The sequence below is a fragment of the Dermacentor variabilis genome, chromosome 3 (assembly GCF_050947875.1).
Source record: "Dermacentor variabilis isolate Ectoservices chromosome 3, ASM5094787v1, whole genome shotgun sequence".
NCBI classification, from domain to species: domain Eukaryota; kingdom Metazoa; phylum Arthropoda; class Arachnida; order Ixodida; family Ixodidae; genus Dermacentor; species Dermacentor variabilis.
In genome coordinates, this window is record NC_134570.1 from 129085361 (window position 1) to 129109646 (window position 24286).

The following is a 24286-nucleotide window of genomic DNA, read 5'->3' on the forward strand; positions in this document are numbered from 1 at the left end:
GCCCTCATGTTGCCCACTTGAAGAAGAAGCTCACATCTATTGTTCATGTCTTCAAGTTTATCGCCGGGAAAACATGCGGATCGTCAGTGGGCTCCATGCTACAGTTATATCGAGCACTTTTTATCGGATTGCTACGATATAGTTCTCCCGTGCTTGCTAAAACATGCAAGTGAAATCTTCGAGAACTACAGAGCGTGCAAGCACAGGCACTACGTGTTTGCCTAGGACTTCCGCGGAGCGCCTCAACAGCAGGAACCATTATATTGGCTCGAGACCATCCGATCACGACTTACATTAGCATCGACACGCTTAGGGCCCATGTTCGTCATGTTTCACGCATGCAATCACGCTCTCTTGCCTGCCTGCCAGAACGACGACCACAGGCGTCCTTCTCCAACGAGGTCAGCATCCATCGTGCCTGTCTACCATCGGGCTTCACACCCTCAGCACGTTCAACCTCAGCTTTGTGGTGCTTAAAACAACCTCAAGTGCCTCTCACGGTTCCGGGGATAAGAAAGAAGACCGACCTGCCTACCTTGGCCCTGAAGCAAGCAGCTCTGGATTGTTTGAACACTTTCTACCTTGACCGAGTCCACATATATACGGATGGCTCTTCCACTCAGACCAGCTCCACCGGCGCAGTTGTTATACCACCACGATCAATTAGCGTACGATACAAGATTTCTCACATGACAACATCGACCGGATCGGAGCTTGTTGCCCTCCGAGGTGCCGTTGATTACATCAACAAACAACCCGCTAATCGGTGGGCAATATTCTGCGATTTGAAGGCAGCCTTACAATGTCTTCTGTCATCTCTTCGTCGTAGGTCGTTTGAACAACTAGTGTCGGAGATACGAGAAATACACCATTGTGTGATAGCGAAAGGACACGACATCGTGTTTCAGTGGCTGCCTGGCCATTGCGGTATCTCCGGCAACGACCTCGCTGACGAAGCTGCTAGGAAAGCAAACGAAGGAGCAACCCTTGTTTCTGTACCTTTATCGCGGACCGACGTAGCCAACACCTAAGCAAGGTAGCACACCGTATGACATTAGAGAAGTGCCACACACCTGAATTCACCCAAGAACGATTGCATTCCCTGGACCCCTCTATGCAACTGCGGCTGTTACCAGGGCTTCTGCGAAATGAGGAAACAATGCTGTGCCGCTTACGCTTGGGCGTCGCATTCACCAATGCATATACGTTTTTGATTGGATTTTTGATTGGATAGCGCCGACTGTAATGCCTGCGGTGCCGAGGAAACTATAGAACATCTACTGTGCTACTGCCCATCTTTTCAAAACGAAAGACATGACCTCTGCACAGCTCTCAATCAGCTCGATAGAACACCGTTCACCTTGAAGAAGATCTTGGGACCACGGCCTCGCATATCGCAGCTACGAAAGGCCACAAAAGCTCTGCTGCGATATTTGAAGGCTACTGGATTGACTCAGCGTCTGTGATCTGAACTGAGTGACCGAACGATGTACCCAGTAGACTTTCTTTTCTTCTTTTAATCTTTCCGTCCCCTTTTCCCTTTCCCCAGTGTAGGGTAGCCAACCGGGCTCAGTCCTGGTTAACCTCCCTATCTTTCCTTTATCATTTGCTCTCTCTCTCTTTGCACTTGCATTCTTTGCAATCTAGGCGCAGATAAGACGAAGGCTGCCCTTTCAATGAAGCTCTGTGGTCCATTAAGCGGGTATACAAACACCGTTCTGTTTGGTCGATGTACCATTTGCCGCAAGAAAGGGGAATGTGATACACTATACCCTTTACACAGTAAAGCAACCCATCACGGTGTTTGAGATCATAATCTGCGTTCGTCCGTGTTTCGTACCTTGTCGCTGTTCCTTTGCGCCTTTCTTCTTTGATCATGAAGGAAGCAACAAACACTTTCCCAAACCCTATTATATACTCCAAGGCCTACCCAGGAGTCTCCACCCCCGAATCTAAGCTCTGCGGGACCACAGAAGCAGATTTAAAGCACATTTTATGAGAACGCAACAATTTCTTGTACCAGCAAGAGCGGGAAGATGCAGTGTCCAATTCGAATCCAGCAGTTCAACTGCAGGCCATCTGGGATTTGGAGGTCGCCGAAAGACAGGACCTCACCACCATAGCATGCGGCACCAGAGGGCCTGAACGGACGCCCACCTCACGAAACCTGCAAGCCCACTAAAATCGACCAGATCTTTTGTGTTGACGAAATAAAGTTGTTACCACCACCTGTGGAAACTAGCGGTATCTTCGACTGGTCGCCTCCATCACCCAAAGTACCGTTGGGCAGATCCGTCATTCCACGAACTCGGAGGTAGAGGACAAGCGCGTAAGACAAAGGTATGACTCGCTCTCGGAGGAGCAAATGGCAGATTCATAACCACGTGACTACTGCTAATGGTCTCATCTTCCGCCTGTCCAAAGCTCCCGGCGCTGCCATAAAAATCAGTGCATGCAACGGTGGAACGAGAATTCGTCACACACGCAAGCATGAAGTGGCCTAGGTTGCCTAGGTTACCGTGGACCTTCGCCAATAGCGAGGACGCTGTGCTGTGATTACGTTGCGGGAAACGCTTCAATCTCGATGGCCGCTCCGACGACAGGACTCGGAGTGCCTCACAGCGCTCGAAGATGGAGGAGAGTGATCGAAAAGAACCAGCCGAACGCAAGGTGCGCACCCTCTCTTAACGAGCAGAAGACAACGCCGCTGACGAGAGCGGTCTAGGGCGTTTCGACACGAACAGCCGAAGATGCCATAAGAACCGTCGAAAGCGGTCGTTGGCTTACTTTGTCTAAGATCGCGCGCCACGAGCCTGGTGCCTTCTGTCGTCTTCCACTTATTTCCTTAATGCTTCAGCAGCCTGCCGTAGGGGGAAGTCATGAGCAGCCTATAGGGGATACGAGTGTTGCACCGATTTCGGGATGTTGGTGCCTCCACTTATTGTCACAAGACCTGGTCTCGATCTTCCATCTCGTCCTATATGCAATTCACAAGCAAGGCCCAGCTGTTAGATTTCTTGCGGCTTGTAAGATTGAAAGGGTCGTCGCGCTGGAGAACAAGGTCACGGGTTTTGATTCGGTGTGGAGCTGCATTTTTGGAGTCAAGGGAGCTCTTACTTTCTATTGGTATTTGGAGCAATGTTCCCAAAACCTAGGTCGAGCCACTGCTCGTCGCGTCCGTAATGCAAGCAGCTTCGATGCCTTTGAGTTCTCCTTCTCGGTTCTTGTATTTCGAAAAGACATCAGGCATTTGCTAACGAAAAATGTGCGATGTTGAGGGGTTCTGCTATTTCGCAATCGTTGTAGACGCAGTCTTAAGCTGACACCAGTCTACTTCAGAGCATAAATCTTCCTCAGCCATTTCCTTCCCAGTCAAGATGTCATCTAGGCAACTTGAATCTCTGAGCCACTTAACCGTAATAGGGAAGGTCAAATCAATCTGCTGAAGAGGATGCTGAATAGCGGTTGATAAAAGAAAGGAATTGCACGTCATTACGAACGGCGCTCTTCATGCGCTATGTGCTAGTCTTAAGGGCTGTTGAGGAGTCCGTAACTTCTCGAGCAACAAATATCTCAAGACATCTCGATCCTGTTTGTTTACGGAGATTTGTAGAGATTTCTTTTTCGTATGACCTAGGAAAGCAGTGGCACGTTTCATAAACCATATAAGAATACGAATGAGGTTAGCGTTAGGGTTTGGATTTAAGATCAAGCTGGAGTTGAAGAAAAATTTGTCCTTGACGTGAGAGGATGCCCCGAAAACTTCGTAGCTTCGTTCGATCTTCGCGGATTACTGCGTGTAGCGGCATGTAGTAGAATGGACCGGTATATTCACGTGAGTAACTGTCAAGGGCAAGCTCCGCCGCACCATCGGGGACGTATTTCTGATTGGCGATGCCGTAGTCCCGCAGAAGTTACGGATTCTGATGAAGTTTCCGCATCAGCAGATACAAAGGTTTCTTAGCTGTTTCTCTCTGGTCGTCCGAAATAATTGTGGGCGTCCACGGTAAGAATTCAACGTAATCACAGTCATTCATTCTAAGTGTCTCCTTGGGGTACCTCAAATAATTTTTACTGGTCGTGTCCTCGCCCGCCTTTACACCAAGCATCTACACCACCAAGTAGTTTTGTTGCGATAACAATCATGAGGACACTCTAGGCGCATTTCTTCCATCCCCTTCGCAATGAGATTCCATATAAAGTAAAAGGGCGATAATATCGCGGCTGCGCGCCATATGCTCTATGTGGGAATGAAAGCGTGCGAGGGTGAGCCTGCTTGCCTGCTATCCGGTGAGGCTAATGTCCTGCTATCCGGTGAGCCTGCTATCTGGTGAGCCTGCTATCAGGTGAGCCTGATATTGAGCCTGCTATCGCGGCTCAATATCACGCCCCAATCGAGGAAAGCGGGGACGAAGCGAGCCATCTTTCGTTGTGCGGAAGGATCCGGGGGGTGGTTTGGGGGTGGGGGGGCGGCGTTTCATAACAGGTGGCCTGGGCGGCCGCATGCGACCACCCTGTACGCTGTATCTTGAAAGCCAACTGCGACGGGGTGAGAGTCCGCCGCGCGCTTTGTTTTCGCGGCTTAGTTTTCTTTGATGCGAGGCGCAGCATGAAGGCCAATTCACTGGCTGCTGCTGCCGCGCGTCCTGACTCCAGCGTTTTGACTGCGACTTTCCGCGGTAATCGAGTGAGATGTGTTCATGTTTGCTTGTGGAAGTGTCAAACTATGGTTGCTAATTTAGTTCGTGTGCTTATGTTTACTAGTTTATACGGCCGATGGTCCTACTATCCTTACTTCGTATAGCTAGCTGTCTACTAATTTGCTATCGGAATCGACTCTCTGCCTTTCGGGGGAAACTGCAACTTTTTTTTATTTTTACATACATGGCCTGCGTCGCTCTAGGCCCTAAGGACTTGACGCGCTAAACGGTGGCTGGGCATGTAGCTAATTCTCCACACAGTATTTATCGAAAGTTCGTTTCGTCGGCGCTCAGTGTTCTACGCCTTGCCAGTTAAGAAGGACCAATAGTTGTCAAGGCCTATAATAATGTCGAGGGAGTCTCATCTTTCACTTGAATTACACTAGCGCAGTACTATTCTCGGAGCTTCAACTCTTGCGTGAATTTTCCATTCGGACGAGGCCGCTGCTTTCGCACATCTCGGTCATAACAAGTGATTCGATGACCCTAGATTATAATTGAGTGAACGGAGCTCACTATGACTATGGCACGGTCCAGGGTCTTTAAGTCGTTGTTTACTCAAATAATTCAGCCTTCAAGCGTTCACACCTCAGTAATGTTCAGCTTAGTTTCTTCGCCCATTACTGTCTGATGAAGGTTCGGAGGCTTGCTCCGTCGAATAGAAGCGATACAAGTACCCGATGTGTTGTTCCTGTAGCCCATGCCACAGCAGCCTGCAAGTACACGAGGCGGTTCGAAGCTCGAGTTCCCATTGACTTTAGTTGTACTGCGCCCTGTACTGTGACTAGCGGAGGCATCGGGAGAGTTCTGTCACGTGAGCAGGTAACTTGCAGAGTAAGCATGATTCACTCATGGTACGAAGTTATTAGATGGTGTTAGAGCTTTTGTTGTAGAGGTACGGCGTAATGACTCCTTTCAGATGGACGGGTTCGCATGTATCATTCCACTCAGTGTATGTGAGGCTCCAGCCGACTAATTCTGGCAGGGACTTTTTCTCACGGAAACGTGAAAGACAGCGAGGAACCGGGACTCTAATTCAGATGCGTTGAACTTTAACAAGGAGACCAGACTTTTCTCTCGGGTTCGCTGTTCTGTCCAACTTGAAAGCCGTCTTGACCTTTGTTTGTTCTACGGCTCACTTGATTTTAGTGGTATTTGAGCGTCATGTGACGTACAAGACAGCGCAACAATATCGCACACAGCATACAACAAAAGAACTTCAGTTTGGCCTAGTTGGTGTTTACTACATATCATATTGACGGCAAATAAAGACCGGAACAGCAGAAGAGAACACATAAACAAAAACAAGAAACAATAAAGTTACAGCCATAAAGAATAAAGTTACCGCACGTGTTTTTTATGTGTTCCATTCCGCTGTCCCCGTCTTTATTTGCGGTCAATATGATATGCAGCATGCAATAGCATTCGCTTCCCGACACTGAAATTGTATTGAGGCAGCTGATCTGAGACCGTACCGTTTCGTTGAATTTTCGAAGGGTGTGGGTGCCGGTGAATTTTGCGATAGCCTGTAGATCACTCACTTGGCTAATGTTGGCTCTTAATTATTATAGCTTGCTTGACGAAACGCTTCAGTAATATTTAGCTGGCATCGTTGAAGTAGCTCGCGTTTGGTGGTATTTCAGCGATAGTGGTTGCTGCATCGCCAGTCATGGTCAATGTTAAATAAACGAGCTTGTCCTTCTGGAAAACCTATATTTTGCCGCGAATTGTCGGATTAAGTTATTCCCAGAACAGCCTCCAGTCGGTTGGTCAGCCGTCGAACTTCGATAGGCGAATAGTGAGCTGCAGATTACGATGTTCTTGTCTCGATATTATGTATGTGATTGACGGACCCAGGTTGGGAAGGCTGCGTAAGCATTGTTTGAGGTTACCAAATTTGGTGTCAGCTGTAATGTTGTAGTCGACGACGCATTCATATTAAGTCTCCACTCAGGGGCCCAAGAATACCGCGTCTATGGCAACGTAAATTTGCCTCATGCCAGTATGCAGAGCTCGCAGGCGCTCCTTCAATACGCAGATGTCCGTTTCGGGTCTTTCGGCCTGGGCTAACGCGGCGTAGATTTCCTTCCGAAGCCGCCTTGGTTGTGCACATTTGTCCTTGCAGTTAAACTCGAGTCGGTGCATCATCAATCACCTTGTAGACATCACCATAGCTCATTTTTCTGAAGTACTCTGGCACAACTTCAGTCATCACTTAAAGGGACTCGGCCCCTAGAGTGAGGCACAGCGTTCAATGAATCGGAGAAGCGTCCGACTCGGTCGTTGGCTCACTTTCTTTAAAATGGCGTGTCTCATGTCCTCCATCGTCCTCTTCTTTCATAAATTTATATATCTGCGATCGTATTTAAAACAAAAAATTTTGCTTTTTTAACGCTGCAAGAGTGTATGGGCCTAACTGAGTGAGGCATCTTGCTGTATGTACGCATATATGTCGGCTGGGCCAGCTTGAAGTCATCATCATCATCATCAGCCTGTTACGCCCACTGCAGGGAAAAGGCCTCTCCCATACTTCTCCAATTACCCCGGTCATGTACTAATTGTGGCCATGTTGTCCCTGCAAACTTCTTAATCCCATCCGCCCACCTAACTTTTTGCCGCCACCTGCTACGCTGCCCTTCCCTTGGAATCTAGTCCATAAGCCTTAATGACCATTGGTTTTCTTCCCTCCTCATTACATGTCCTGCCCATGCCCCATTTCTTTTTATTGATTTCATCTAAGATGCCATTTACTCGCGTTTGTTCTCTCCCCCAATCTGCTCTTTTCTTATCACTTAACGTTACACTCATCAATCTTCTTTCCATAGCTCGTTGCGTCGTCCTCAATTTCAGCAGAACCCTTTTCCTAAGCCTCCAGGTTTCTGCTCCGTACGTGAGTACTGGTAAGACACAGCTGCTATACACTTTCCTCTTGAAGGAAAATGTCAACCTCCTGTTCATGATCTGAGAGTGCCTGCCAAACGCACCCCAGAAAATTCTTATTCTGATTATTTCAAGCTCATGATGCGGATCCGCGGTCACTACCTGCCCTAAGTAGATGTATTCCCTTACCACTTCCAGTGCCTCGCTAGCTATCGTAAACTGCAGTTCTCTTCCGAGACTGTTAAACATTAATTTTGTTTCCTGCAGATTAATATTTAGACCCACCCTTCTGGTTTGCCTCTCCAGGTCTGTGAGCATGCATTGCAATTCGTCTCCTGAGTTACTAAGCAAGGCAATATCATCAGCGAATCGCAAGTTACAAAGGTACTCTCCATTAACTCTTATCCCCAATGCTTCCCAATCCAGGTCTATGAATGCCTCCTGTAAACACGCTGTGAATAGCATTAGAGGGATCGTATCTCCCTGCCTGACGCCCTTCTTTATTCGGATTGTCTTGCTTTCCTTATGGACGACTACGGTGGCTGTGGAGCCGCTATAGATATCTTTGAGTATTTTTACATACGGCTCCTCTACACCCTGATTCCCTAATGCCTCCATGAATGCTGAGGTTTCGATTGAATCAAACGATTTCTCGTAATCAATGAAGGCTATATAAAGGTTGGTTATAAGGGAAGTATGGCTAACTTTCTGTCATTCTGAGTAGCTTCTGGCCAGCTTTCGAATAGGCGTATCAGAGGTCACGCGAAAAAGCCCTGCTGTTCACTTTCTATCCACTTCAGTAAATGCTTGAAATAGCTACCTTTATTCAAAAGCGGGCAGCTTTGAACAGCAGGAAATACGCGTAATACAATAGCACGCATTATTTTCCAGTCCTAATTCTTCGTGAATCAGACTTTGGGCATATTCGCGGCGACTGAATTTTAGAATTATGGGCTTCGGACTCACGGACTCACCTGGGCTACAACCGTTCCCTTACTGTGAGGCCGAGGATTCGCCATAAAGAATTTGAGAGGTCTAGCATCGAGCAAGATTTCACAGCCAACCAAATCCAATGCGCCTCGCTTTAGGGCAACATTCAGCAGAACTAGCCAGCAACGTATTACTTATCTTGATATTTCACGTGTCCTTACATTTCGTGGCATTTTCAAATCGTGGAACTCCCTTAAATAGGGCGCGGGAACATAAAGGGTTTTACATTGAGTACATTTCTTCAGATGACTAGAGAATGTCTCGTAACCAGCGCCTGGCGAGCCGTTGATCTTTTTTGGCTTGTGCGAGCTGGCACCATTGGGAACCATTGCGTATTTCTCCCCTGCAACATTAACTACACAATGTGGAAATTTTGGTGACGCAGACGTGCTACACGCGTGTAGTTGTGTACATTTCGGCTGTATTCATTTTGAGTCGACGAATAGCAGCAGTGTCTGTGCTCTAGCAGCGTGCATGAGGAAAATCAAGAAAATTCTCATCGCCTATTCACTTGATGTGGCTTTTGCAGCTTTTGTCTGGATGCCCTCAGTTTTGTTGAATCTGGAACAAACTGCTTGCTTGCTTGCTTGCTTGCTTGCTTGCTTGCTTGCTTGCTTGCTTGTTTGCTTGCTTGCTTGCTTGATTGATTGATTGATTGATTGATTAATTAATTTCCGGCAATGATCACGTATACGGCCAACTCTGTGTAACCACAAACCATCTTAGATGCAATCTTCAGCATGACTGCGTCAGCTGCCGGCTTCTATCATTTTCATTCATTTCAAATCTACTCTGTGAACTTTCCCTTGGGCCTTCTGCGTGAGTCGGATGGCGTGGCTCAACACAGAGAATAATGATATTGCTCAACAAAAATCAAACACATCACTGCCTCTGTGCCATTCTTTTGAGCGCCACATAAAAAGAATGCATTGATTACTTGTTGACACCATTTTCCGCAAGCTGGGAGGTTGCATCAGAGAGAATGGGCCGAACAAGAGCTAAAAACAGTTGAATTTGTTCACCTTGTGGTTAAAGACACGTTGTTAATGCTATTCAAAGGTACTTTATTGGGCGGCAAAAACCTAATTTATGCAACAAACTAGTCGCGCAATATATTGGGAAATAAAATATTGAGTGCGTATCGAAGGCAACAGCAGTTAGGCACCCACGCTGTTACAATCGTATCGTATGTTCACTGAGCTACTCATTGCTGCTAAATCACAGTCTAGGTGAACTGAATTCTGCAAGATCAAGTGCGATCGTCAAATGAATGTGAATAAATACACAACCAGCGTCGGTGGTTGGCTTTAGAGTTCCAAGCGCGCTCGCACGTACGCTCTGGGTGCTTTGTTTGCCTCACTGGTGAAGGAACCTCCGGCCACGTCGAGTTAAATCATTTCAGAGAAGGATACATAATGATTTAGACGTTGTCACATCATGCTCTGCAGACCACGCCTACCCAAAAACACCTAGCGGCAACTCCATTCCTGACATAAACACAAAGCATTCGCCAACGCCAACATGGCTACGAAATCAGTCAGTTAACACAAGGTGCCACTGCGTGCTCCAAGGCTGTACACTCGACGACACGTGTCTATACGTTATGAAAAGCCCAGTCACATAAATTTTGAAAGCGTCGGTCTTACTGTTGCTGAACCTAGGCCCTCATTCACAAAAGACCGCATAAGCCAAAATTGTTCGTAAGAACTGGCGCTGACGCACGGTGAAAGCAAACATAAGGTCAGCCTAGGCTACCCGGTAAAGATATATTTCTAAATATACCATTTGAGAATTTCAACCCTGAGTTAGAAGCGTAACTAACCCATCTATTCACAAGTGCTTCACCTACTTTGAACAGTTCGTGAAAAATGAGCACAGTGCAATGTTTGGGCCCTTCATTTCTTCATATTTATTTTCAGTGCTCTACACATATCCGGCTTAGTTCATCCCCACCTAAGGAAGAGTTTCGTACCACTATCCAGCATCATTTTTCCGTTTTCATTTTGGAAGGTAGTCACTTGCTTTATTTTTGTTCCGAACTACTGAAGGGTTGACCAGAATCTGGAACGCTCGTCAATATGGTGCCGCAGAAGTTCCTCGAAATACGGCATCTTCGCTGTCACACGGTCGTAGTAGGCCGCCACATTGGGATACTTCGCTCTATCGAAGAGATCGTTGAGCTGCAAAATACAACCAATTGAAAAAAAACAATATCACCCACGACAGCATTAATATTTAACATAATTAGTGTTTGCTGCCCTGCTATAACAAAACCGCTTTCCAAGAGCACCCTATCGATTATTGCTCGATGGCAAATCAAGTATATAGCACCGTGGACAGTACGACGAACAACAAAGGTAAAAAGTGACCGCGACATTTTAGTAGCTCTGTAGTTATTGCTTAAACGTTTTCCTCTATTTCCGTTTTAATATTGGCCAATCCATCATAGCGTGTGTGAGTGCACACAAATAAACGCCAACGAAACAAACGAATAGCGCAGTCTTAGAGCTAAGAATGTTTGCCCTACCTTCGACTGGTCGCTTTTCTTGATCTAAGAGAATCCCTGCTCGGAGCCACTTTTAATCTAAAATGGAGTTCTAGCGCCTGACTTAAATGTTAGGCACGCTTAGAGAGTGGCGGAAGCCCCCGAAACAAGCGTCGTGAGCATCTTGTTCGGCAAGAGCTCAAACGCAGGCCCACTACTTATGCGCGCATCATTTTTATTAATAGCATTCCGTCGTTTCCTAATATATCCCAACCAATCTACACTTGGCAAGTAACGGGGAATTGCTGAGAAACGCAGGGTAGTGGTATGTAAACTCTGAAATGTAAAAATAAAAATGTATTTAGTACGCATAAAGAACGAAGCCACTGCGCGTCCGTCGGTCGCGATTGCTCGTTGCGATTTCTTTATTAGAAAGCGGTGTCCCTGCACCTTCCGCGTAGTGACGGCACGGTTATCCTTTGTCTGATCTCATCAATGCGCACAGCAGTTACAGTGTTCAGCCTGCGATGACCAACAAGAACGGCGGAAATTGTCGGTGACAAGGTGACAGCGTATCGCGGTGTGTCTACGGTGTTCACATATTAAAATCACAGTGCATCAGGATGGCTCGCATGTGAAGCGACCAATATTTGGCTGGGCGCTCAGAAATGGTCAGCTGAGACAAGAGCGCCTGATATTGACCAGATCAGCCCGGCGCAGTATTTCAGATTGTCCTGACAAAAACTTATAAACAGACTAGTCTAAGGGGTTGCTATAAACGCACTGATTTATTTATTTGCCAGCATAAACTGCGAATGCGTTCGGGACAGAAAACATTTTGCTAAGAAGCCTTGGTGGATATGCACGTGTTGCTACCGCCCAAAGTTTAAAAGTTGCGCTAAAAATGCTGCGACTTATTCGCTGCGCGTGCACACAGTCCCGCACGAGTCACTGAGATTTCTTTTTTTATCCATGAATGAGTCGAAGCCGTCATGCAGCCTACAGCAAGCACTGAAGTGCAGCCAAACGTATATAATGTCTGCTGCAGATGGAGGTGCCGGTTGCTGAGCAGAGAAAGTGCTTTGCTTAAAGTCACAAATTCACGACTAAGAAATTAAATTACGCAACTAAAAAAAAGTCACTATTTTTTTACACTGCACTTGGCAGGCATTATAGGCACCCGGTTCACAATGCCCTAACAAATTTCTAACAACCCTTCCGTAATATTGACCGCACTTTCCTATAGTGATCGATGTCTCCGCACTGCACATCGGAACAATTATTTAGGAGCGGAAAACCCAACTCGGCCTTTCTCACGGCACACTTCATACAATTTTAGCTCGCTGACTGTCACTGCTTTTGTTGCCCTATGCCGGGATATACATGACGCGTGCGAATCACTCCGCACCTGTTTTAGTGAACAGTTTTTCTCTAGAAATGGATGACTAGAAAACCGGCGTAAATTATTGAACAGTCGACGTATTACCACAGTAAAGTGTTCTTTTTTGGCGTTAGGCCGGTTTCATGAGCAACTGGGCTTTGCAGACGAGTGTAGGAACGGTGAGGAGGGACAGAGGAGCGATGCTGGGAAGATGAAGGCGAGAATAGAGGTACTATAGAGCGCGAACCGGTTGATGCAGGCGCTGATGTCGTCAGGCCCGGGGGCCGGACTGTTGACGACGGGTACGCAAGCCGATGGCATGATGCGCCAGCGCCCAGTTCGGTGCGGCCGGTACAGGGGCCCTACAACGTAAAACTATTCCAATTTGTTTTATTCCAATCTCCTGACGTCAAATTTGCGTAAACGGCAACGTAAGCACCGGGCGGTCACCCGCAGTGTTGTCTGAACAGACCAATCAAACGCTCTCCTCGTTCATAGGAGGTCACTTTTGTTTTCTTCAAAAACGAATAACAGTCCTAACACGGCTAGCGCGGCTTGTCTTATCTAACATTCCTAGCGCGGCTTGTCTTATCTAATTGGCGGACAAGAGGCGAGGAGGACGCTCAAGTGGAGAGAAATTCGATAGGGCTGAGCCACTGCACCGAAAGTCGATAACCGGATGAAGAAGGTGGTGCCGGCGTCTGCGATTGGTCCGCTTTCCCATACATAGTTTGCGGTGGCTGGTCGAAAATCGCGGCAGCATGCAACGCAAGCTTAAGAATGACGCAAAAACGGATCCTCAGCAAAAAAGAGTTGGCAGAATGACGTAGTAAACGAGCCGAAAGTGATCTAAAACATTACACGGCAACGCAAGAAGTGGTATTATACGCAAATAAACCCATGCTCTCCGGCAGGTGCGAGTAGCCAGCGCCTGAGCGGTCGGTGGCAGCCATCTTTTATTCCTTTCGGAACGGGGCAGCCTGTGCCTATTCAGAAGAAAATTGAGTTTTGTTCGGCATATTAATGCATCTTTAATGCGTACAGGTCACCTTGACGCGGTTAGCTTTCGCCATTTTGTGACGGCGCGTGACAGGCAGGTGAAGTTAGTGCAGCTCGAAAATTTTTCACCAATAGGCCACGGCTAATGGCGAAAAGGCGTCGAATGAGAAATAACAATTTTCCTTTTTTTCGGTCAAATCACGCATAATCAGTGTGTACACGTCATATCAGATGGGGAGCTATCGCGGTTTTCGTGACGTCGCGTGACAGACAGGTGAAGTGGGGGTGGGCCAAGAAGTGTTTGGCCAATCGCGGAGAGCGGATTACAGAATTATAGGACACAAACATTTGGCATAGTTTTACGTTATAGCGCCCCAGTACACGTTAAAACTTCGCTTACAGCGATTGCTACAGTGTGTTGGATCTTCATGGCGTTTTTGGAGTTTTCGAGGCCAGATGTACCAGGTTGCACAGAGCTTGACACGTCGACCCTGCCTATACTTCACTCAATACGTTCCTGGCTATGTTTTACAGCGAAGCACATTATAAAAATCTGCCAAGAAGGTCGCACAAGAAAATGTTCCTTCTGCCTAAAACTACAGCAAAATAATGCAACAATCCTGAACTGAATCTATGTACTAGTAAAAAATCAGTCGGATGTATGAAATAGTCAGATTATCAAATATTAAAAGAAATAAATTTCTTGGTTTTGTGAGGCGTGTCAAGTGGTCAGCTAACTTAGGAGTTTAAATATAACCAATGGGTATTACCCTTGTATTTAGGCTTCATTTGCAGGTGTTTCACTTGACTATACGATATTACGGGGACGGCGGGTCCCCAGTGCCTGAAGGTCACATCACCCGCAACAAAGTTCGAAGCTCCACTCGCTTCACCGGCTAACAGGCGCAGCTACCACCCAACTGGATGGCATCCACTGGCTCGGAGGTGCATGCTCCTTGGTGCATTAATTGGGCAACGCGCGCCCCTCTCCGCGCTCCACAACTTGCGGACTGCGAAAATGCCTAGACTAAATTTTTGGGTTGATTCTACGTCAGGCGTCAGAACAGCCAGAGATAGGCAGTGCTACCCTAATATAACGGAATAGCCTCGCAAAGGCTCACATAAATAGATACTATAAATGTGTCGCACCAGAATATGTTTCTCGCGTTACTCATTTTTCATTCAGTGCCTTGGTGTTTTATCAGGCTGCCGCAGAAAAGTAGCAAGGGAACTTTCTTGTCATTTTATTTCCCTAAAACACTGAATAAACCTTTCAGCAAACAAAAGCAGCAATAAAAGTCGCTGGCACGTAGCTGTTTCTACAGAATGTGAAAAAGACCGAATAAAAGGTGTCAGAGACGCAATTCCATGTTTAAGGTCTTGAGGGAGTAGCTGACAGTGAAAATGTCACAGACCGTTTTGTGAAACCGCCTTGTGGGGGGAGGGGGATCGGAAACTAGGTTGAAGCACGTCTTCAAGGCAACAAATTCTAATTGAGTCCTAATTTGTGCAGCAATCGCTAGCATAAAGATAGACCTGCGTTCAATTTGCGTGGCATCGTGTATTGCGTGTCTCTTGATTGTATGTACAACGCAGAGAGGTCGTTCCTCTAGATAAAGGACAAAGTTCTGTGCATGCCAGCTTTAACCATAGGTTTCTCAGCAGCCCTGCAGCCACTGTGTAAATGTTGGACACTTGAGACAAATATACCAGTTTGTTTCCGTAGTTCTTTTCCTTTGTTCTGTTACACTAACTTACCATATCTGCCTAAGATTTGCATAAGACAGCCTACACGTGAAGGACTCTTTTCTCTTTTTTCTATGCTAATAACAAACTTCACAGTAGAGAGTAATGCGGAGCAATGAAACAAAATGTAGGTGTATCCTAGGCACCAAACAAATAAATAGGCCTTACCATGCAAGTAACACTGCAGTAATAATGCGAAATGGTTCTTTTATCTAAGCGGAAAGCAGTGAAGACTGCTTACCGGAACAATGCAGGCTAGAAGAGAAATCAGGCGAATATCGGCGAGAGTCAATTGATCGCCCGCTACAAAAGTTGCTTTGTCGCCAATAACTTGCTGGAAAGCCTTCACCACACCTTCCTCAAATTCCTTGAAGCTCTCGGCACTTGGCATCTTGTTGGTTCTGAATGATGGTATCTATACAACAAAAGGAAAGAAAGATAGAACGCATCCATGTTTTGGGGAGAAAAAATATTTGGCACTTATGGGTATGTAGATTCAAGGGCAATGCGTTGGTCATTGTATTTGATGACACTGAATTGCGTCCTTTATTCATTTTCAAGTGTTCTCGCCATGTCATGTGGACAATAGTCTACGATGCAATGGGGTATATTAAATGTTCATTAGTACAACCATATCAAAGAAAAAGTAAATCACCATTCTCTGGAGCACGCTGCTCTTCTGTTACTACGGCTTGTTAAAATTACGGTGCACAACTCCTGATATCGGTAGAAAGCCACTATGGCGCACATTCTGTTATGTAGTAATTCTATCTGCAGGAACTATTCCACCTGGTTTTGCCCTCAATTTGTACCTGTGAATGATGGAGCATGTGCGAATGCTTAGACAAATGCAGAATTGCAAGTGTAACAGGCAAGTTTCTAGTTATATCTTTTATAAACTTTAGGTGGCTCCTAATGAGGATGATCAAAAATACTTGGATTCAGTCAGTTTCTCTCATACTCGCAGCCAAAATAGTTGCATAAAGACGATCCTGCTTTCCATGAAATGTATGCAGCGAAAAAAAACAAAATTTTCAAGGAACTTCTACTCTCAGGATCCTTACTGAAGTTCTCGAAAATATGACCTCTGTAGGCTCCCTAAACTATTGTTCAGCCGTAATGTGAAAAAACACATCCTGAATAGCCAGTTGCATTTTATATTTCTTGGGCATGTGGTGTTTTCTTAACCAAGCAGATTTAACTTACTAACGGCAGGTGGATATAAATTTAGGTACTACGTAGCGTAAAATCTAGGCGACAACTCAGTCCCATAGCTGTCTAAATAGGCGAAAGCATGCTTAGATTGTGTCAGCCTGAATGTGCGCTACAATTGACCTTGCATACTTTACTTTATAAACGCAGCTTTTATATATCGCCTGTCTCTTTACGAAGATGTCATTTCGTTCACACTGCGACAGTGCCCGCGTACGCTCAACACATCTCGATTTGCCTGTTAGATATCCCCAAAGTGGGTGTAGTCAGCACCCAACGATGAAGAGAAATGCGGGCTGATAGAGCGATCGAACCTCCGCATTCTAGCACAACAGCCCAATGTTCTAAACATTAGGTCACGATATCACCCATGTTTATGGTGTGGCGAAATTGCTCTTTGAACGCCTGCCGCGTGCTTCGCGCGTCAGTTTCTCGCATTCTTTCCTCGTGGCATCTATGCGCTTTGCGAAGGTGCGTTGAATTGCGAAGCTTTCGGGATCGGCTCGCATTTTGCAAAGGTGTACTATCTTCGAGATTGAGCAACGTTTTTATACACGTCCAAAACGAGGGTGATCCGCGTGTCTTTCTATTGGCATCTTTTTACGCAGTTTCGTGTCATTAACAGTAAGCACATCGTTCTTCAGCTACGGAGTGTCCAATATGCAGTCAAATACCACCATTGACTGCTCCCCGGTCCACAAAGCTTAGTAATTTAAATGCGGCAAAGGAAGTCGAAGGAGGAGCTTAAGGGGAGGTTGCTCCCGGCCTCCAGACGTCGCACTTAATACATCTGCAAACCCTACGCCAATAACCGCTTGCCAACCAATTCTGACCAGCTAGCCAAGGGCCGTTCCCAACTTCCTGCTTTCACGAATTGACGTGTTCAAGTGTGTACACGATTCCATCACTGAAATTAGAACCACCATGACCTGCATTTTTCAGCAGCAGAATACTAGTAGCTGTAATGGAGAAGTGGAACGTAACAAGTGCGAAGCTAGCAGGCACTGCCTGTCAACATTCATGAAACTTATGCTACTGAAATGAAACGGTTTTCACGACATGAAAAACGTTGCATGCAAGGCCGCTTCGTACGTATCTCTAAAACAGGCAGATATCTTAGAGAAATCCTGCATGATACCCTGCACCTTCTCTGGATGTCCAAAGTATCTTGTCATTGCGCTAGCACTTTCTTGCACCATTTGGTGTGTGCCTTGGATTATGCGCAAATGCGTAAGTGCGCATTCTGGGCCACACATCCAGAATTGGCACCTGCCATTCCGACACAAGAGGAACGATCCTTCAGTTTAGCTATGTCTCCTCTACAAGCATCATGCACTGCCTTTGTCCTCGAGACACTGCTGCATTGAGGTCTAACACTGTTTTTCGCCTGAATTGACATTTTCCTTTTGGCAAAGCTTGTAAATGGTGTAGTGCATAAACATACCCATCCACGGAAATAATATTGGGTCCGGTGGGGGGGGGGGGGGTCACAAGCATTGCGTGAGGTTACACTTTGCACAGGATAGCTGTATTTCAGATACCGTCTGAATAAGGGTTTCGCAATAAGTGCGAAACAAACTGCAGATATCGAGCTTTTCTGTGGTATTGAATCAAGCGCTTTTATTGTGGTAAGCATTATTGGGGTACTTCACTCACTTTCCATGGTCTGTCTGTCTGTCTGTCTGTCTGTCTGTCTGTCTGTCTGTCTGTCTGTCTGTGCCCAATCATATTCCCGCCAATTCGGCTCACTGGGTAGTCCATTGCCTAGCAGTTAGTGCATCGCCTTCGTGTGATGAGAGAGCCAGCTGTGAAACCAGTCGTTCGGCCAATTTTCTCCACGGGTACGTCACCTTGGATATGTGCCGCTCGTCGTTTAACCCACTTCACACCAACCTGGTAGTCGTTGTGAGCCACTGCTTATATACCCTTATTCCATGAACCTCGTTCACCCCTACTTGGGTCGCTCAGTATGTGAAACTATGTACGTGACACGCTTCAATACACCTCGGTGATGTCCTTTTGGATTACTCGGTATGTGCCGCTCTTCAGTATAACCTACTTTCCCCAATGTTGGGCCATTTGGCAAGTACCAGTCGTTCTGTGCCACAAGGCATAGGACACTTTTCAGCAAACTTGTCTCACCCCAACTTATGACCTTGGGTATGCGTGCTCTTGAATTAACGTCGTTTACGCGTGTTTGTGTCACAAACTACGCGTAACTGGGTATGGGCGCCTAAGTGAAACTATCTGTGAACTTCAGTGAACTCTGCTCACTGGAAATGTGCCACTGCGTAAAGTGCTATTCAATCAAGAAAGATTACATAAATGTCCTTGGTCGTAGGTAAAGTAGAGCCGGTGGCATAAATAATGAGGTAATATTGTCTAAATATGTATTCAAGCACGCGCCTTGTGAGGACGCTGCGCCGTGTAGTGGCAGCGCCACATTACCTAGCGTCTCTAGAGAGGAGCGCAAAAATCATCCCGGCTGCATACACGCCTTATACTCGGTGCGTTTTCGCGGTTACGATACAGTGTGTCGATACGTTCTTTCAATGTCAATCACAATAACGCCAACATTCGCTGTAAAATGGTTTCGGGTAATTTTGTTTTCAAAGTGATTGGCACTGTATGGGAACTTCACCTAGTTTCCGGCAAGTTTTATATCCATAACAGTTATATGGACACTCGATACGCATTTCCGCCGTCGTTGTCGCCGTGATGCTCCGCATAAAGTCCAAGTGCGATAACACCGTTCTACTCGGCCGGCGGCTGCGGATGATGCGGCTGAGCGCAGCCGCGCGGGCTCTATCTTGAAAGTGATGTGCGATAAGCACAGTATCTAGGTATGACGAGGGCTGATAGCGTCGTGTGCGCTGCGTCGTCTGCTCGTCGCTTAGTTCATGTTGAAGTGACAGGCAGCACGTAGGTCATTTACTCACTGCTGCTGCCGCTCTTCCTCACGCCAGCGCTTTTGGCAGCGAGTGTCAGCGCTCATTGAGTGAGCTGTGTTTGCCTGTGCGCGTGTGACACCATGCTTCTTAAGTAACTTAGTAATCGAGTGTTTACAAGTATATACGGCCGGTGAAATTACTACTCTTACTTGGTATAGATGTCTGCTAACTTGCTATTGTAATTGATGCTTCGCCTTTCTGGTGAAACTGTGACTTTTTCTTTATTTTTTTTCGCATACCCAGTACGAACATTGTATAGCGGACTGGACCACTAGGTGTGTGCTGGGTATTGTTCTGCCAGGTGGACAATAGTGGTCATATGGTTTATTCTCGACAAGACTACTTGCTGCTGTCTGCTGTCTCGCTTAGTAAGGTACTAGGTTTACGGGGTGTATGCCGCTGTGTATGTGCCTGAACATACAACGTGCCAATGCGCTTGTGATTTTAGCATGCGCTCATTCTTACCCACTCACCTTGGGTGGGCGTGCCAAGTTGACACGAGCGATATGTAGCAATAAGTGTTATAAACTGCGAATGCCCCATCCGCAACTAACACGGCGCGTCGAGGGCGGTCGCTTGGTGAGTACCTATTGCAAGAAAGTTGCACGCAGGCTACAGAGACAGGAGGTCTTGCTACGAAGCTTCAACGGGGGTGAATTGATAAAAACAGCATCTACTGCTTCGTGGCACCATTCAGCATTGTGAATGGCATCAATATGGCAACTTCGTGCACCTGATGATGTGCCCATGAGGCGTCGTGATTCACGGATGGCAGAGGGATACAATAAGAATAATTAATATAATCATAACAATAATGATCATAACATACAAAACATAGCATCACCTTTTACACATACATAAGAAGAAAGATTGATAATCGCATCACCATCGCCAATCACCTTCAAAGCATGTACGCGCCGTCGACGTTTTGTATTCATTTCTTTATTGTGCTGTAATAGATTCGACGTGTGCAAGGGGATAAACATTGAGGTGATCGCTTGTGCTAGCGCTCAATAGAAGGCGTTGTGTTTGATACCTTATGAGAGGCAAATTATTTCTTGCATTGCACAAATGTTCCTGTCATACGATCTTGTAATAACAAAACCACGAGGAGGCGAAATAAATAACTGAGCCGGTAAAACGTGCAATGGAGCGGCTTTATAACTGCCGTCCGTATATGCAGATTCCCTTGCAGTATGAAATTTTTTATCAACATAGCACTCTGGAGAAGACAAAAGAAATGTTATTCGAGAAATTGGGCTCTACAAGCCTTGTATAGCGCACAGTGCCACACCAAATTTCAGATATAAAACTCACTGAGAATGCCGAGAACTTTGGCTGAATGTGCGTCGACACAACGGAAAGGACTTGGTCCACGCGTGCCCGTTTTTGCACATCTTTGGGGTAAAGCTCCGAGGTAGGCGCGTATTTGTTCACCAGGTAGTAAGCGATGGCAGAGCTGCAATAATACGAGACGGGTGCATAGTTAATACATTGCAACTTTATGCGTGTTTCTTTTACCACAAGCCACTTAAGCTTTAGGCCCGCGCTCAAACACGACCTTCAGAATGGAGCTGCTTGCAATTATTTGTTTATTTCATACGTTTCGTTAACTCTACGCAAGGTTATGGTGATTTAAACGTGTAAATGGCACTATGACTGCTGGTATTTCATTCTACAAAACGTAACCTTGCCACAAAGCACAAGCAGTTCAATAGTTTCATTCTCCAATTCTTTTCGTGCAAATTAGAGGTAATCGGTCGAGGCATGCACTATTGGCGATAATCAGCTTTATGGCTCCTTCTAAATGCGCTTGCCTTATGCCTCTTCCGATCTACCGTCACAGAGGCAAATGCATAAGTGCCTGAACAGCACCACTACGAAGAGAATTCACAACACAGAGCAGAAGAGCATAGAAAAGCACACTAGCTTCCCCACAAGTGCGCGCAATTCAACTCCCTATCATTACACGTGCCCTTTCATGACAGCTCACCACATGTGTGGGTCTTGTCCAGCTTACCTTTCGTAAAGAATGAATCCGGAGTCGTTTATAGTCGGGACCTTTTGAAATGGGTTGACCTAGAGGAAAGGAGGAAATTATTTAGTGGCACAGTTATACGATATCATCAAGGGTCCTGCGTTTGCCATTCAAGGGAGCTTGGCGAGTTGGTAACGGCAAACAAGCTTAGGAATATGCATGTCAGTGCAACTTCTGTAGCATTCTCGAAACATGAATTCAAACATTCTGCCGGGTTTCGGGGTAAATGCAAGCACGTGCCTCAATTGCAATATCATTCCTTGCCTAACCTAGGTGTTCTAATCTATCTATCTATCTATCTATCTATCTATCTATCTATCTATCTATCTATCTATCTATCTATCTATCTATCTATCTATCTATCTATCTATCTATCTATCTATCTATCTATCTATCTATCGATCTATCGATCTATCTATCTATCTATCTATCTATCTATCTATCTATCTATCTATCTATCTATCTATCTGTCTATTTACGCCGACCCAGAAGGTCAAAGTAGTTTACGAGCTTGGGTCACTAAGCGTGTGCTCGTGGTAGCGATGCCATCGTGCTTCTTCCATCATCGTACTTCCAGTTTAGTCATCTGACTGTCGTGATGCCATCGTCGTTATTCCTTCTACGCGAAACAAATGCTCAAAGTTGTCGAATTGCTTGGGCCACAAGATATGTGTTTGTGGTGATCATGCCATTGTTGTTGCTGTATCCTCGTCATTCCAGCGTTGTCTTGATGCCGCCGTGGTTGTTACATCGTACTTTAACTTCATCATTCGACTGTCGTCATGACGACGTGGTCATGCCATTGTCCTCATGCCGTCGTCATTATGCACACTTTCTTTGAAAATAGTCAGGCCACCATCATCATACACTCGTCGTCATTCCACTATCATCACACCGTTGTTATGTCATCGTTGCCATTGCATCGTCGTTATACAGCTGTCGTGGTGCCGTCGTGGTTGTTCCAACTTCATCATTATTCGTCATGCGGTCATCCAACGCCATCGTCGCCACACGCTCGTCGCCATTCCGTTCTACTCACGCCGTCTTCGTCACACTGTCATCTTACATCCTCATTTCAAAATCCTTATCTCATTGTCGTGATGCCGTCGTCGTCATACCACCTTTGCCTTTTCACCTGCGTAATGTCTGCTTCATCATTTCACCGTGGTTATACTGCGTCGTTCTCATGCATTCGGGCTCATAGTAACTTTGGCAAGCGAGTGCTATAGCAAAGTAGGCCTATTCCAGAGAGAGCGCATATAGCGTGCCGCCGAAGCAAAATAAGTCTCAGGATTGCCACTACAGATTTTAAACAAACTAGACTTTAGCACTACGCAGTGTGGCTACATTGCTTGAATCGTAATCGGATAACAGATGACAGCCATCATGAGATGTGTTCTGCCGTATTTTTTTTTAACATGACTGCTGATTTATGATGCCAGACGCGCTCTTTTGTCTTGCTTCTTTGACAGCCAAGCTTTCTTTTGCAAATTTATCCAGGTTTCGCGACCGTGGCGCGCCGCTGGGTTCCTTGCACGACCACCAGATGGCACTGTCCTCCGCGCATTCGCGGGTGCACAGTAAGGAGGAAGTAAACGCTTCTTGCCTATAGAATGGATTCGGATTGCACTACGGACGTGTGCGTATGCTGCCACTGAAAATCGATGTGTTCAAGGCGTCCGCCATACTCGATACTACGACGGACGGCCTTACTTCCATGCAGTTCTTCTTCTACGCCAACAAATGTAAAAACATAAAAATAAGTACGCCTCTGCTCTAAGCTGCTATATTTCGCTTGAAGAGCGAATTAGGTGAAGTGAAATGCATTGTTGGATGAACTGATGAATTCATATTAGGCACATTAAGCGTAATATATAAAGTCTTACGAACCAGAATTCTCAGAATATTGAGTGCGCAATTTTCTGTTCGGAAATACGCTCAAAAATGCGTGTCCGTGGAGGCAACTTTTCATATGAAGCTATGGTATGCAGTGAGAGAAACATATGTGTTTACGCTAAGATTGCTAACTTCAGCCAGCCAAGAATCGCACGCCTGAATCACGATGAAAATTGCTCTGTATCTTAATTGTTCGCATGACGCCGAGTTGGATATCGTAGTTCACGTTGCTGACAAATACAGCGAGAAATATACAGACAGAGGTATATGAGTCTTATTTCTCCACGGCTCCCTCTGGCTTCACGTATTATGCAAGGCCTGCTTCTTGATCATGTGTTTGTTGGAAACCAAAGGATTATAAGAATAAAATTACTGAACAAGAGAAAGGAGTAGCCATGAATTCAGGGTATGCGAAACACCACAATTTCAAAAAAGAATTCCTGTCGAGCTAGATTTCCAGTTTGCCACCGATGAGCAGAAGAGATAATTTTGTAATAGTTATTCTCTGTTTTTCTTTTGCCTAATTCTCGGCACTACTCATCATATAAAGATCATCATTTCAAAGGAAGCTCTACATACCTTGGTGAACTCTGGTGCCTCGTGTTCACGCTTCATAAAGTCAAGTTCCTTAAGGGTAAACTCAACGCCAATGTGTTTGGCCACCATTTGCACGAATGTGCAAGGCGCGCTGCCCTGAAACAGATACAATTCTACCGGCATATTGGCCTGTTATTCTTTCAGACTGCACTACGATCGCACTTCTCTGAGCTAATAGAACGAAGTCAGCGATGTGTCTGCCTTCAAACTACACTTTACTGGCCGCACAGCTGCCCTCTAGAAGTGACGGGAAGCAACGACTGTTCGCCACGTGTGTCATTCGAGATTGGCTCGTACCACACGTACGTTTCCACAGGTGCAATTGAAAAAAAGCACACGCCAAGCGTTTTGCTGTATTTTTAACTCGTACTTTATACTTGAGTTCATTTTGTGCATGTGCAGTCAGTTCAT

General features: G+C 46.0%; 1 protein-coding gene across 1 annotated transcript; it reads right to left on the reverse strand.

Moving 5' to 3' along the window:
• Nucleotides 1-10477: 10477 nt before the first annotated feature.
• LOC142576278 (glutathione S-transferase 1-like) lies at nucleotides 10478-24106 on the reverse strand. The gene is made up of 5 exons (XM_075686332.1): nucleotides 23858-24106; nucleotides 21365-21423; nucleotides 20662-20803; nucleotides 15423-15596; nucleotides 10478-10750 (listed from the first exon to the last, which is right to left on the reverse strand). Exons 1-5 carry the CDS (start codon nucleotides 23996-23998, stop codon nucleotides 10610-10612), a joined length of 657 nt encoding a protein of 218 aa, XP_075542447.1. The 5' UTR covers nucleotides 23999-24106; the 3' UTR covers nucleotides 10478-10609.
• Between the last annotated feature and the right edge of the window lie 180 nt (nucleotides 24107-24286).